The 15307-nt window shown below is 38.1% G+C and overlaps 1 protein-coding gene across 5 annotated transcripts in view; it reads left to right on the top strand.

The window, feature by feature from the left end:
- NHS (NHS actin remodeling regulator) overlaps positions 1–15307 on the top strand; it is a 449929-nt gene that overhangs the window by 360116 nt on the left and 74506 nt on the right. For 3 of the 5 annotated variants that reach the window (XM_044670334.1, XM_044670339.1, XM_044670335.1), the window contains one exon: positions 1919–1950. The exons of the other annotated variants lie outside the window; for them this stretch is intronic. In XM_044670334.1, the coding sequence (XP_044526269.1) occupies positions 1919–1950 (32 nt within the window). The remainder of the gene's footprint in view (positions 1–1918; positions 1951–15307) is intronic. 5 annotated transcript variants of the gene reach the window in all.

The raw sequence follows: 15307 nt of genomic DNA, 5'->3' as shown, positions 1-15307 counted from the left end.
GAGAGAGAGAGAGAGAGAGAGAGAGAGAGAGAGAGAGAGAGAGAGACAGACAGAGAGACAGAGAGAGAGAGAGAGACAGAGAGACAGAGACAGAGAGACAGAGACAGAGAGAGAGAGAAGACAAAGGGAAACAGAAAAGATAGAGAGGGAAGCGAGAAGGAAGGAGGAGACAGAAAGGATAAAAACAGATTAAATGTAGAGTTGCTGCCTTGGTAAATAATGTTTTTCCTGTACATACGCTAGCACATTTTGTCATTGAGTTGTTTTTCAGTTGTGTCCAACTCTTCATGACTGTATTTGGGGTTTTTTTGGCAAAGATATTGGAGTGGTGTGCAATTTCCATCTCCAGCTCATTTTGCGAATGAGGAAACTAATTCAAACATTTTTGAATGATATATTTAAAAAACATACCCCCAAGTCCCTTACCTTCTGTCTTATTATCAATTTTAAGATAGAAGAGCAACAAGGACTAGGCAATCAGGGTTAAGTGATTTGCCTAGGATCACACAGTTAATAAGTGTCTGATGCCAGATTTGAACTCAGGAAGATGTCTTTCTGACTCCAGACTTGGTGTTATATCCAGTACACCATCTAGCTTGCACATTTACACAAACATATAAAAATCTCTACTGAATATCTATGAGTAAGCTATCTTACAGATTAATTTTACCTTTTAAAATATAGATTAATTTTGCTTTTTAAAATAATTACAGCTAGGATTAGATAGCACTTTTTAAATTTTAATATAATTCATGTTGCTTTAATCAATTCTCACAGCACCTTTGAAAGACAGGTGTTATAAGAATTATTATTCCATTTTACAAATGAGGAAACTGAGGTGCAGACAAATTAAGTGACTTCCCTATGATGGCACAGTTAGTGTTTACTGGAGGAGAAATCTGAACCCAGTTATCTCTTGACTCCAAGCTTAATACTCTTCCTTTTATACCACATTAGTTCTTGTCAAAGCAAAAAACTAATTAATATTTCACAAAAAATTGAGGTCTTAATTGAGAGATATTTTTAAAAGGAAAAAGACATTTCTTACCCTTCATATCATACTTGCATTAACACTAGTAAAATCACATTAATTCAGATTTGATCAATTCAGAATCTATAAATATTTGGATTTGTGTTGGGATAAAGTTTACTTTTGAACTCATATTTAAGAGGAGGGTTTGCCTAGCAATTTAAAAATGTAAACAGATTGAAGGAGGAAATGTTTACCTATTAAAAGAACAAACTATTTTTGAGAGGTTTAGAAACATTCATTCGAATGTCATAGAATTGTAGTGTAAGCAAAGATCAGTACCACTTAGGTCTGTCCTTTGATATAGTATCTATTCATTAAAGGAGATTATATGCTAGATCCATCCATCCATCCACCCTTCCATCCATCTATTTATGAAAATAGTTGCTCGTTGAGTATATACATGTCCAGTGGCATTGTTCCAGGTTAGATAAGACTTGATCCTTGAACTCCAAAGGCATATATGTTGGGGAGATAAGACTCTTTAAATGTGCATTGTTGTTATTCAATAGTGGCTTACTCTTCATGACTCTGTCTGGAGTTTTCTTTGCAAAGATACTGGAGTGGTTTGCCATTTCCTTCTCCACTCATTTTCCAGCTGAAGAAACTAAGACAAAGAGAATTAAGTGACCTGCCCAGAGTCACAAAGCTAGGAGATATCTGATGTTGGATTTGAACTCAGTCCTTCTTGACTCCAGGCCTGATGCTCTATCTACCATACCATAAAACTGATCATAAGAGTATGATTTCATTAATAGAGGGAACTGACAGATAATGCAGGTTGGCACTTTTTTTGTAATGTATCGCCCTCAAGAACTGCCATGGGCGAATTAATTAATATGTGTCAGAACTCAGGCTTCAAGTTTGGCTCTCTATCCATTACACTAGCCTGACTCAGTTAAAGAGCTACATAAATATCTGTCATTGCTTTTTTGCCATTATATGGGTTGACTATAAAACACCAAAGTTGATTGCCATAAGCCACACTAAAATCTGAATCATCACTTTCTAGCGACACTCTTATCTTTGCTTTAAGTACCACTAAGACAGACCCAAGATTGATCAAAGTCACTCCAATGCGCAGCATTTAAAAAAAAAAAATAAACCCTTACTTCCATCTTAGAATCAACACTATATATTGGTTCCAAGGCAGTAAGGGCTAGGTGATAAGGGCTAAGTGACTTGCTCATAGTCACATAGCTAGGAAGTATCTGAGGCCAGATTTGAACCCAAGACCTCTTATATCCAGAATTGGCTCTCAATACTCTGAGCTGCCTCCTAAAGTCTTTTTTATGGTAGGTAGAATGAATCAATCAATAAACTTTTATTAAGTTCCTTCTGTTTACCAGGCATTGTGCTAGCCAGTGAATGGATGGGGAAAGCATTTATTAAGCTCTTACTTTGTGCTCAGTGGTAGAGGTACAAATAGGAATAGTCAAAAAGTCCCTGTTCTCAAGGAGCTCCCATTCTAATTGGGGAAGAGAACACAAAAATGTCATTCAGCTGCAGGGCCAGTGGAGTAAAGACATGGGTGGATGGCGAGACACTAAAGTCCTTCCCTTACTTATCTTAGGTGCCATAGCCAACAAGGGGGTAGCTGATCAGGCTGGGACTCTTAGTTTGTCCAAGACTTTTAGAATTGAGATGTGATTTGCAAAACAAAGAGGTTGGACTCAATGGCCCCTAAGGTCATAAATCAGTCAGTGATTGTTTGCCACTTTCCCTCTCTTTCCCTTTTTCACCAATTCTTCCTTCCTTTCCCTTTCTCTGCTAAAGCAACATAAAAATGAAAATGACTTGATTCTGGGGATTGGTAAGCATCATATAGATGGGTGAAAAGATCAAGGAGAGGCAAGGAGGAATTCTTTATATTGGAAATTCATGAAAATTCTTTACATTGAATTATCTCCTGTTTATTGGAGAAGCAACTTTTCTCTGGTTTCCAGGATCATTTTGCAGCTTTTCAAGTCCAAAGCCAAATGATTCCTGCCTAGTTCATTTATCCAAACCTTGGTTGTGACAGATCAAGGGAGAGTTTACTATGAAGGCTGTTGCTTTGCTACCCACTGGCAAGTCTGGGGAAGCTGGAGGGGCCAGAGTTGGGGTGGGAGGTGAGGGGAGTGTTCCAACTCAGCTCGAGTGACCTTGCGAAGTTCCCTTCAGAGACTCCTAGGTTCAGGGAAGGCTATTTTGTTCTCCTGTTCCCTGTTTGCGCCAAGCTTTGTTTGATCTCTAGACCAGTTTGTCATAGGTCCTCTGAGCAGGAGTTTTTGAGCTTCCCAGAGATCAAAGGCCTTCCAACAGAGTTGTGTGGGTTTCTTGGCTCTGTCTCTAACAAAGCAAATCCAGCCACTCCAAGGGAAAGTGGCAAAGATCACAAGACAGAATAAATGAGAAAGGGAACTCCCAGTTTTCTCAGTATTGCTACATAAAGAACAGATGAATATGAGAGTCAGAAAGTTTTTTTTTCTCTTATAACACTGAAATAGAAGAATGAACAAACCCAAGAAGAATTTTAAGTGATTGAGGCACTCAGGTTCACCCAAATCATCGGGCAATAGGGTCTTTCTTCCTTTCTCTTACCACACATGTCCAAAGATATACCAGAAACCTAGAGTGAATAATAAGGGCAAGTAGGTGTCTCAGTGGATAGAGAGCCAGGCCTAGCAATGGGAGGTCCTGAGTTCAAATTTGACCTCAGACACTTTCCTAGCATTCTTCCATTTCAGTGTTATAAGAGAAACAAAACTTTCTGACTCTCATATTCATCTCATATTTATGCAGCAATACTGAGAAAACTGGGACTTCCCTTTCTCATTTATTCTGTCTGGGAAAATCACTTAACTTGCATTGCCTAGCCCTTACCACTCTTCTGACGTGGAACCAATAAGGGTTTAGAAAAAATACTTTGAGTAGTTGGAGATTCCTTTTGGTTGAGCCCTCTCATTTCCTCCCCACTTCTCTTTCCTGTGTCTTCTTCCTTCTTCATGCTAATTCTGGCTGATATATAAATGACAGACCTGATGAAGGGTTCAGAGATGGAGAAGAAGAGAAGAAAAAGAAGAGTTCTTACTCTGCCTACCAACCTTCAATCACTATGCCAGGGCCCAGGCCAAGGTTCACAGGAACTTTGGCTCATGTATCTGTGTGTCTTTGCAGATGGGCTGGTGAGAAAAGTGTGATTGATCAATCATATTCCATGCAATGCACTTTGCTAGATTCTCTAGATTATAAGTGTAAAGAATGAAGCAATACCATGTAGCAAGGAATTTACATTCTACTTAGGGAAACCACAAGTAGGAGAGCAAGAGAGCAAGAGCAAGAGCAAAAGAGAGACAGTGAGAGACAGAGAGACAGAGGCAAAATGAGAGAGAGAGAGAGAGACAGAGTGAGAGAGAAAGTGAGAGAGGAAGAGAGATAGAGAGGAGAGTATACCCATATGCACATATAAATGTGTATGTTTGTATATAGATATGAGTATACATATATATATAGACAGAGAGAAAGAATGAATATAAATAGGATAAATGCAAGGTATTTTGCAGGTGGCTAGTAATGCCTTTCTTTCACCTACAAAGGAGACAAAGGCAGAGTTGCTAATATCCTTGCCATGTTGCCAATGTCGCCTTCTCTCTCTCTCTCTCTCCCACCTCAGAGTAAGGAAATAAACTTTTAAGTTGCTTCAGGGCAGTTAGATGGCTCAGTGAATAGAGAGCCAACCCTGGAATCAGAAGGACCTGAATTCAAATCTGACCTCAGACACTTCCCAGCTATGTGACTCTGGGTCAGCCACTTAACCCATGATTGCCTAGCCAAGCTTACTGTTTTTCTGACTTAGAACTGATACTTGTTTTGATTCTAAGATAGAAAGTAAGATCTTTTTTTAAAAAGAAAGTTGCTGCTTCAAAAAGGTTGGTGATTCTTCATCTAAGACTGAAATAGAAAGAAAACTTAAATATGATAATCATGGGTGCTTGAACCCCTGACTTTCACCTTGATTCAGCAAATATTCCTCAAACACTCATCATGTGTTTACAATAAAGGATATTCCAAGCATATGATAAAATTAATGCAAAATTCCTTGGAAGATATAACAACTTTGTTCCATGACCCTCTGATGTCTCTGAGACATAAAAGAAAGTGTTCACCGCTGTGATAGAAAAAGATATCCATTGAGGAGTCCAAATAGATTTCCCAAAGGTTAATGGAGAGGTACATGGTAGATAGTGGTTGTTGTTCAGTCATGTCTGACTCTGTACAACCCCATGATCCGTAACACACTATGTTTTTCCATCTTCCTCTATCTAGCAAAGTCTATCCATGAAGTTTTCTTGGCATAAATACTAGAATAGTTTGCCATTTCCTTCTCCAATGAATCACCTTTTGTCAGAACTCTCCACTATGACTGTCCATCTCAGGAAATTCTGCATGACAATCTCACACTTTCATTGAGCTATGCAAGCCCTTCTGGCATGACAAGGCAGTGACCCAAGAGGGAGCATACTGGTAGGCGAGAGCATATTATTACTGAAAAAATTGTACAAGAGAAGTAGCATGAAGGATATCAACTTATTGGAGACATTCATGACCATAAAAGGAGATAAAATAGTCATATAGCAATAAGGATACCCAATGGGCAGCCTACAGGGTCCATGAATCTCCATATATTATCCAAAGGGCTAAAAGGAAGGATCTCTACACATTAGATGCAGGACTTAATATAGAACAGGACATGGACAAGAATCACACAAGGGTTGTAGATAGATTTTGATGTGAAGCATTGGAAGTACCCACAAGTATATCGAAGCCTGATGTCTTAATGTTTTTTTATATCACATTCATTTTACGATATACCTTTTCTCCACTCCCACCCCCAGTGAACCCTCTCTAATAGTAAAGAAAAGAAGTCAAGTAAAACCAGCCAGTATAGCAACACAGAGATCATATTAGGCATTAGTAGTGGCCCTCCCTTGTTTCTACCCTCTAGAGAAAGAGTACTTAATCATCTGTCCTCTGGAATCAATATTGATCATTACATTTAACCTGTTAGCCACCTTTCTTGTGGTTTTCATTAACATCATTTTAGTCACTGGTTCTATTTTTCTTGGTTCTGCTTTCATTTCTTTATATCAACAAACAAGACATTGTTTTTCCTCATATTTCTCTTTTATTTTGTAATTATATTCTATTATAGTCATATTCCATAATTTGCTCCATTTTTTTGAGGAATGATCCAGTCAATGGATGCCCACTTTGTTTCTAGTTTTTTGTTATCACAAGAAAGTACCATTAGGGATATTCTCATATATAGTAATGTATGTACATGTATGCATATATACATATATATAAGTGTATATGTGTGTGGATATATGTGTGTGTTTTAAAAAAAACTCTTACTATCTGTCTTAGAATCAATACTAAGTATCAGTTCTAAGGCAGAAGAATAGTAAGGTCTAGGTCAGCACTGGCAAACGTTTCTGAGTTCATGTGCCTAAATTGCACCTCCATGCTGCCTGCGAGCCCCCTGCATTACCCCAGACAGTGGAGGGAAGAAGTGCTCACATTGAGAGGCTGGACAGAGGGATGAGGTATGCAAAAAATGTCCTCAGGTGCTGTGGAGAGGGGGAACAAAGTAGTCTTCTCTGTGCTGCTCTGGTACCCATGCCAAGCTTCTCCAATACAGGTTTAGACAGTTGAGGTTACGTGACTTACCCAGGGTCACATAGCTAGGAAGTATCTCAGGCTATACATATATATGTATATATATATGTAATTTATATAATTTTCCCAGAAAGTTTGGACTTATTGGCTGTTCTTTTCTAAGAGTTTTAGTGTACCTGACTTCCTATGAGACTTTCTCCCAGTATAGACTCTCTTTTATCATCTTTGTCAATTTGATGGTTTAGAGTGCCCCTTTCTTAGAGTCACCTTCTATTATTTGCCTTTAAAACAATGTTTCTTTTCCTCCCCATTCTTAATATCTCTCTTGTCTACCTTTCTGGGTCATCTCAAATCCCCTCCTCCCTTTTTAGACTTCCGCAGGTAGAGAGATGGCCAAAGACAGATGTGACTCTATCCATCACTACCTGCTGCTTGCCCTACCTAATATGTCCAATGGCCTCTATCCCTTCCAATCCCTGGGGCCATGGAACTAGGCTGAGTCACCTTACCACCTCATCAGGTGGGAGATGAGTTTAATTGACTTGTAGGAGAACCCAGCTTTCCTACCTACTGGTTCAATGCTTCAGGGATTAAAGTACTTCCATCCAAGCCATGCTTTCTACCAAGATTAGAAAATGCATTATAATCACATAGGTTTCCCAAGTAGAAAGGCCCTTTAAAAATAACTAAAGGCTTTTTGGCTCTCAAGCACTTGTATTTATAACTCTTTTGTTGGCCCAATAAAAGGTATCACTTGTCCACTCCCTGTGAAGATACTAATTAGGAAGTAATAATTTTCAGTAAGTGCAATGGAGGTGGCTCATGGTGTCTTTTTTTTTAAATACAAAAAAAATTCATCCTTGTTGATGGCCTCAAGTAATTTTTAAGAGAAGAACCTATGCATGAGATAACATATTCATTACCAAATACAATTGAAAGTCATATTGCTAATTACCTTAAGTGTCTCACAATTAAACTGAGCCAAGGGCATCTGTCCAAGAGCTGAAAAAGAATAGAAAGAACAGAGCCTTTCTTTCACGTGAATCCATTGGCCACTAGCATTATTTCCTCAATGCCAAAGTAATTTCTAAAAGCTTTCTCTAACCATCCACTCCCATTCTACTGTCTTCTTAGGAATAAATTGCTTAAGGGATGCTTCATATTGCTGGAATCACTTTTTTTCTTTTCTTTTTCTTTTTTTGTTTTGTTTTAGCACTGCCACATTCATGAGGTCATACCTAGACCTCCATGTGCCAGGTACTATGCTTGGCTCTTGGGATATATGTACAAAACTGAGGCAGAGAGTGAATTTACATTCTACTAGAGGGATGCAACTTGTTGGTTATTGTTAGTTGATAGTCATGTCCAATTCTTCAAGACTCCATTTGGGGTTTTTCTTTGCAATGATACTGGAGTGCTTTGCCATTTCCTTCTCCAGCTCATTTTGCAGGTGAGGAAACGGAGGCAAGCAAGGTTAAATGACTTACCCAGGATCACATAGCTGGTGTCTGAGGCTGGATTTGAACTCAGTCCTTCTGGCTCTGGACTGGCATTCTATCTGGAGGGCATGAAGTGGGGGAAACAGGAAAGCCCTTTCAAGGAAGTGGAACCTGAACCAAGTCATTAAGGAACCTAGAGTTTCCAGGGGCCAGAGGCGAGGAAGGAAAACATTCTAGGCACAGAAGAGAGCCTGTATGAAGGTATAGAGGCAAGTGATGGAATTTGGGTACAGGGAATACCAAGGAGGTCATTTTAGCAAAAAAACCATGGAGTTATGTGATGGAGAAGGGGAATAATGAATCTAGAAAGTTAGAATGCTGCTAGATTGCAAAGTAGACAGAGCACTGGTTTTGAGTTAGGAAGACTCATCTTCCTGAGTTCTAATCCAGCTTCAGATATTTACTAGCTATGTGACCTTGGGCAAGTCATTTAGTCTTGTTTGCCTCAGTTTCCTCATCTTCAAAATGAGTTGGAGAAGGAAATGGCAAACCACTCCAGTGTCTTTACCAAGAAAACCCCAAATGGAGTCAGGAAGAGTCAAATAAGACTGAAAAATTACGGACTGCAATAGGCATTAAGTAGCAAATAGAGAAGTTTATAATTTATTCCAAAGGTATTTGGGAATCACTGAAGATTCTAGAGAAGAAGAGCAATAAGGTTTCCTTGTGCTTATGAATATCAATTTCACACCTGTGTGGAGGACAGGTTGGAGAGAGGAGAGTCCTGGAAGACCAATTAGGAGGCTATTGCAATTCACGGACAAAAGATGATGAGGTCTTGGGTCACATGGTGCTATTTACAGCAATGGAGAGAGAGAGAGAGAATGGACCAGACTTGGAAACTAATTTGATATTGGAGGGGTTAGAGGAAAGAGGGAAACTGAAGAGTGGAGGATGACTCACAGATTGAAAATCTGATTAACAGGATAATAAACAGTCTTTATTAGAAGTCAGTCAGTCATAGCTACTCTCAGTAATGCAATGATCTGGGACAGTTCTGGAGGAATTGCTATCCACATCCAGAAAAAAACTGTTGGAGTCGTATGCAGCTCAAAGCATACTATCTTTCACATAATTCTAGTTATGGTTTTACCTGGAGTTCTGATTTTGTATGAATGTGCTCTTACAATAACCACTATGGAAGTGTATTTTGCACTACAATACAGGTATGACCCAGATCCACCTCTGGGGAGGAGAGAAGCAAGGGAGGGAGATGTTTTGGATCTAGTAATTTTGGAAAATGTATGTTGAAAATTATTATTATATGCAATTGGGAAAATAAAATATATTTGAATAAAAAAATTAAAAAAGAAAAATGAAAATGTTGAAAACTGTATTTACATGTAATTGGGGGAAATAAATAAAACATTTTGTTAAAATAAAAAAATCTAGTCAGTCAGTAAACATTTATTAAGTCTACTATGCTAAGCACTGAAGATACACAAGGATTCAAAAAATTGTCTCAGTCCTCAAAGAACTTAAACTCTAATGGACAAGATGCAAACAAATATGTACAAACAAGCTATAAACAGGAAAAATGGGAAAAAATTAAAAGAGAGAAGGCAATTAGTAGGAGGAGTGAGTTGGGGCAAAAGATAATATACTCAGTTTTGGAAACAAAGAACTTTTCTATATTGTTTCATTTTTCTTTTTATCTCAGGTATAGTTTCATTATGTTGTCATAATGCCAGATGGGTATACAGTTCAACATAATCACAAAAACTAGTAAATGACAAAGTTGCAATTTGAACCCAGGCCTTGGAATTTGGGCTAGGTTCGAAGACAAGAGATTATTAACAGGATCAAGGTCTTTCTTGGAGCAACATCAGGAAAACAGCACAGAATGGAGAAAAGTAGGAAGAAAATGTATGGTTTGACATTCAGAAAGAGCAAGCAGCCTCTCAAGGTAAAGGCATACAGTATGCCTATCTCAACTGCAATAGCAGAGCTTTGGGCCAAGAATGTGTGTTAAAGCACCAGTTCCAGAGGTAAGGGCAGTCAGGTGCCCATTACTCTGACCCAGATTTCAGCTTGGGTACTGGAGGCTTGAAACTTGGTGTGAGTATCTCATGACTTGGTGATAAGCTAATGGTTTTCCAGCCCATGTTTGGGAGAGCAGAATATCTTATGACTGCCAAAAAACTTAATGGGCTTCTCTGGTATCTGTGACCTTGATGTTGATCTGATTCTTTACCATATTGTCTTTGTCTCTATTTATTTAAACTAGCATTTGACAGTTGGGTTTGCATTTAAGAATAGCTTCTTTAGTTTGCTACTCTGTGTTTGTGTCGATAAGGCCACCATTACTCTATTCATGATAATTTTTTTTAAAACCTTAATTTCGGTGTATTGTCTCATAGGTGGAAGAGTGGTAAGGGTGGGCAATGGGGGTCAAGTGACTTGCCCAGGGTCACACAGCTGGGAAGTGGCTGAGGCCGGGTTTGAACCTAGGACTTCCTGTCTCTAGGCCTGACTCTCACTTCACTGAGCTACCTAGCTGCCCCTATTCATGATAATTTTTAAGTGCTCAGATATTACCTTTTTCGAACTAAAATGTAGCTTTTTTAAAAAAAGAGCAAACAAAAGGACTACTCATGATGTTATAGACAAGTCTACTGGGTGAGAGCAATATGGTTTCTCTACTTTGCCAAGAACCTGTCTTGGGCACTGGAAAATAAATTTATATTTGAGTTGGTCCAGTGCAAGATCTCAAGGGATTAAAAACATTCTTTAAAACTAACGCTAGGTTTATGGATAACATATTGTAACATAATAATTAATATGCAAACCATTAATGGTGCACACATATAAAAAAGTTTACAAGGAAACATATGCTAATCAGCTCTGCCGGCCACTGAGGTTCAAAGCTGCAAAACTGCACACCTGATAATTCTAGAGAAAATAATCCTGTCCAGAAATATGGACTTGGTCCAAGAGGCACAGATATTGAGGTAATACATCATTGTTTTATACACAGAAGGACAAATGGTACAAAAATTTCAAAGTATATTATAAAGCAGTAATTATCAAGAGCATTTGGCCCTGATTAAGAAGTAGAAAAGTAGAACAATGGAACAGAATAGACATATAACAAACAGTTGTAAAATATTATAGTAACTTTATGTTTGACAAAGCTAAAGTTCCAATTTTTGAAATAAGAATTCACTGTTTGGTAAAAATTATTGGAAAAACTAGTAAGTAGTTTGGCAGAAATTAGATGTAGACCAATATCTCACACTGGTTACCAAGGTAAACTCAAAATGGATACATGACCTAGGTATAAAGGGAGATTATCGCAAGCAAATTAGAACAGTCTCAAATGGAGACTTTTTCAAATGCTCCAATCCAGTGCAAGCAGTTTCCAAGTATCTTTTGAATACACCAATCATGAGCAATAATAATAATAGACTTCGTGTAGTGATTTAAGCCTTGCAAAGTACTTTATATATACTATCACATTTGAGATTTAACTAGAGTCTCTGAGGTAAATATGATAGGAATCATTAGACCATTTTACAGGTGAGGCAACTGAGACTCAAAGAGTTTAAATGACTTGCACAGTCTGTCATATGGCTAATAAGTATCAGAAAGGATTGAATCCAGAGATTCTTGACTCCATGCTGTGTCAATGAGTTTATCGATCATTATAAATATCTTTTTGTCTGCTTGTTCCTTCTCTTCCCTCAGGGCACTCATTCTAGCTGGACATCATTAAGTTACTTTTGCACATTTGGTCATTTTTCTATCATATCCAACTATTTGGGGTCTTTTTTTACAAAGATACTGGAGTGGTTTGCCATTTCCTTCTCCAGATCATTTTAGATGAGGAAACTGAGGGAAACAGAGTTAAGTGACTTGTCCAGGGTCATACAGCTAAGACATATCTGATGCCAGATTTGAACTCGGGGAAAATGAGTCTTCCTGATGCCAGGCATGGCATCCTATCCACTGCACCACCTCGCTGCTTTATTTTTTGAGGCAGCTAGGTACTGTAGTAGATAGAGCATTGTACTTGGGGTCAGGAAGACCTGAGCTGAAATCCTTCCTTAGACCCTTATTGTGTCACCCTAAGCAAATAATCTCTCTGAAACTCTATTTCCTCATCTATAAAATGAGGATGAAAATAAGATCACTAACCTCATAGTTATTAAGTATCATATGAGACAACATCTGAGGTGCTTTGCAATAATGGAAATTCTGGCTATGGTTACTATTAGGAATGTGCATGCAGCAATATTTAATATTTCTGATGCTTAAACCTATCAATTCTTCATCTCAATGCTAGAGGAGTAGACAGGCCATCCTTTTTTCCCTTAACCCTTGCTTTCCCTTAGAATCAATGGTAGGTATTGGTTCCATGGCAGAAGAGCAATAAGGGCTAGGCAATTGGGCTTAAGTGACTTGCCTAGAGTCACACAGTGAGGAAGTATCTGAAGTCATATTTGAACCCAGGATCTCCTATCTCTAGGCCTGGCTTTCTATCCACTGAACCACCCTGCTACTCCTAGACCATCTTCCATACTTAGTGGTACTTGCTTTTGAATTGGGCAACCAGCCTTCTTCAAAATAAGAATACCCAGATTTCAAGCCTGACTTGAAATGACTGACACATAGGGAATCCTAAGACTATAAGGCATCTTTTAGTTCATTTCCTTGCTCCCTAAAGGATCACAATTTTACTTAAACCAAGGATGTCCTACCTAGAAGGGGAGAATATAACACGCAGCTTGGGAAATTCAGTCAGACATTTGCAATTTCATTAGACCAGGGATGTGCTGGAGTTAACTCAAACTAGTTTGAGAGCCTATTATTAAATTTTCAGTGTGAGCATTTACACCTTGGCAATCTGCAAACACTACAAATCATGGCTTAATTTATTATTTTGTTGATTGTTTGGACTTAAGAAAGTGATGGAGAAAGTGTAAATGATGTAGATAAAGCTTAAAATGGTCATGTGTTTTCAAAGAGCTAGTTGTTAAGTCTGAATTGGTATGCTAAGACTAGATCCACCCCCCTCCTAAGTTTAATGTTTCATTTGGGTCATGCCAGCCTTCACGAGTTTTTGATCCTTTTCCCTTTCATTTGCTAAGCCTTCCTTGATCTTCACTCCACACATACCCTATTTGGATATTTTATTAATTTTCCACATGTAGGACCTCACATTCCTTATGCATATGTTGGGGGGGGAGTTCTGTGGGGAGGGTGGCACAGGAAAGTGTTCAACTCTTCTATAAGAAACAAAATAAATTAATGCTATCTCAACCACAACCCCATATTGATAACTATTGGTTGGAAGATTCTATAGTGGACAGGTAGGTGGATAGAATGCCATATCTGGGGTCAGGAAGATTCATCTTTCCAAGATCAAATCCGGCTTTAGATACATACTAGCTATGTGCCCCTGGGCAAGTCATTTAACCCTGTTGTCTCAGTTCCCTCACCTGTAAAATAAAATGGAGAAGAAAATGACAAACCAGTGTCTTTGCCAAGAAAACCACAAATGAGGTCACAAAGAGTTGGAATGACTGAAAACAATTGAACAACAACATTCTACAATCATAAAGGAGGGGAAAGATTGAATAGAAAAGAATGTTTGATTACACATTCCATGCCAGCAAATTTAAAAATACCTCCTCCAGGAACATGGGTGGGAGGTGGTTCTGATGTCTGCCTCATCTCAGATCTGATTGTGTTTGGCATCTAAAAATCTTTAAGGGGGAAATCCTACAAACTGATTTCATATCCTATACCACTGCTTCTTATAAGCTTCTTCTCTAATTTTTTTCCCTTAATGACCTCTTCTAAATCCTATAGCTTCAACAATGTAATTTATACAGTGTTGGCTTCTCTGTGAATTCCGGTGCTCCATTTCCCATTTCTTCATGAAATCTGAAACCTCAAACTTAACAATCTCCAAAAATCAAACTATCATTTCTCCACCCACCCCTAACCAGCTATGTCCTATGTAAACTAATTTTGAAAAGTCCTTTGCATTCTTTCTCCACCCCAACACCTTCTTTCCCTGACTAATTACATAGAGAATCCTAAGACTAGAAGACATTTTTAGTTCATTTCCTTTTTTCCTAAAAGATCACAATTTTACTTAAACCCAAGGATAGCCTACCTAGAAGTGGAGACTGGGCAGCTTGGGAAAGGATGCTCCACTTTTCTTCTTTTCCCCATCTAATCTACCTCACGTACTACTATCCTATTAGTTTTTCACAAACAGAATGTCTCTCTTTCTTTAAATGTCTTCAATGCCACCCCTCTCCTTTTATTCTTCTAAATAAAATGAGAACACCTTAGCTTGCCGTTTAAGGCCCAACATAATCCAACTCCATTTTGAAACCTAACTCCATTTTGAAAAAAGTTGAAACCTAACTTTCATGTACTCTGTGTTCAAACTCATGTTCTCTTGGCACACCCTTTGCTTTCTGTCCCAAGGTTTCCTCAATCTAGCATTATGAATTGAAAGAACTCTTTCTCTATCTCATCTTGTCTAAATCTTGCCAATCTTTCAAGCCCAAAGTCAATAATTGCTTTCTCTTTGAAGTGCTAGTAAGGCATAAGTGATCTCTCCTTTCTTAATTCTTTTTCTTAATTTTTCTTTATTAGATATTTGACAAAATTCAACAAACATGAAAAATGTCATATATAATGAACAGAAAAGGATTTATATATCAATTTCCATGTACAGACTGTTTTAAGTATATATAACCTTTTATACATATGTATAAAATTTCATATAGTAGTAACAAAACTTCCCTGCCTTTCTTTGTCACCTAATGAATTTCCTTTTGCTCTCTTTTATCAGTTTTTAATTGACACTATTTCCTTTCTTCTTTTTAAAATACTACTACTACTTCTCTCAATCTTCCATTCCCTCTACCATCATAACTCCCTATCACCATATAAAATTTCTCCCTTGTAACAAATAAAAATAGTCAAGAAAAACAAATTCACACACTGTTCTGAAAAGATATGCATGTTGATCTGCACCCAGAGTATGTCACCTCTCTGCCAAGAGGTAGGAAGCATGAATCACTATCAGTCTTCTGGTGGCATGTTTGGCCACTGTATTGAGTGGAGTTTTTAAGTATTTCAAAGTTCTTTTCCT

The sequence above is a fragment of the Gracilinanus agilis genome, chromosome 3, assembly GCF_016433145.1.
Source record: "Gracilinanus agilis isolate LMUSP501 chromosome 3, AgileGrace, whole genome shotgun sequence".
NCBI lineage: Eukaryota > Metazoa > Chordata > Mammalia > Didelphimorphia > Didelphidae > Gracilinanus > Gracilinanus agilis.
The sequence above is the reverse complement of the archived record's forward strand: the minus strand, read 5'-3'. Positions and strand labels throughout refer to the sequence as shown.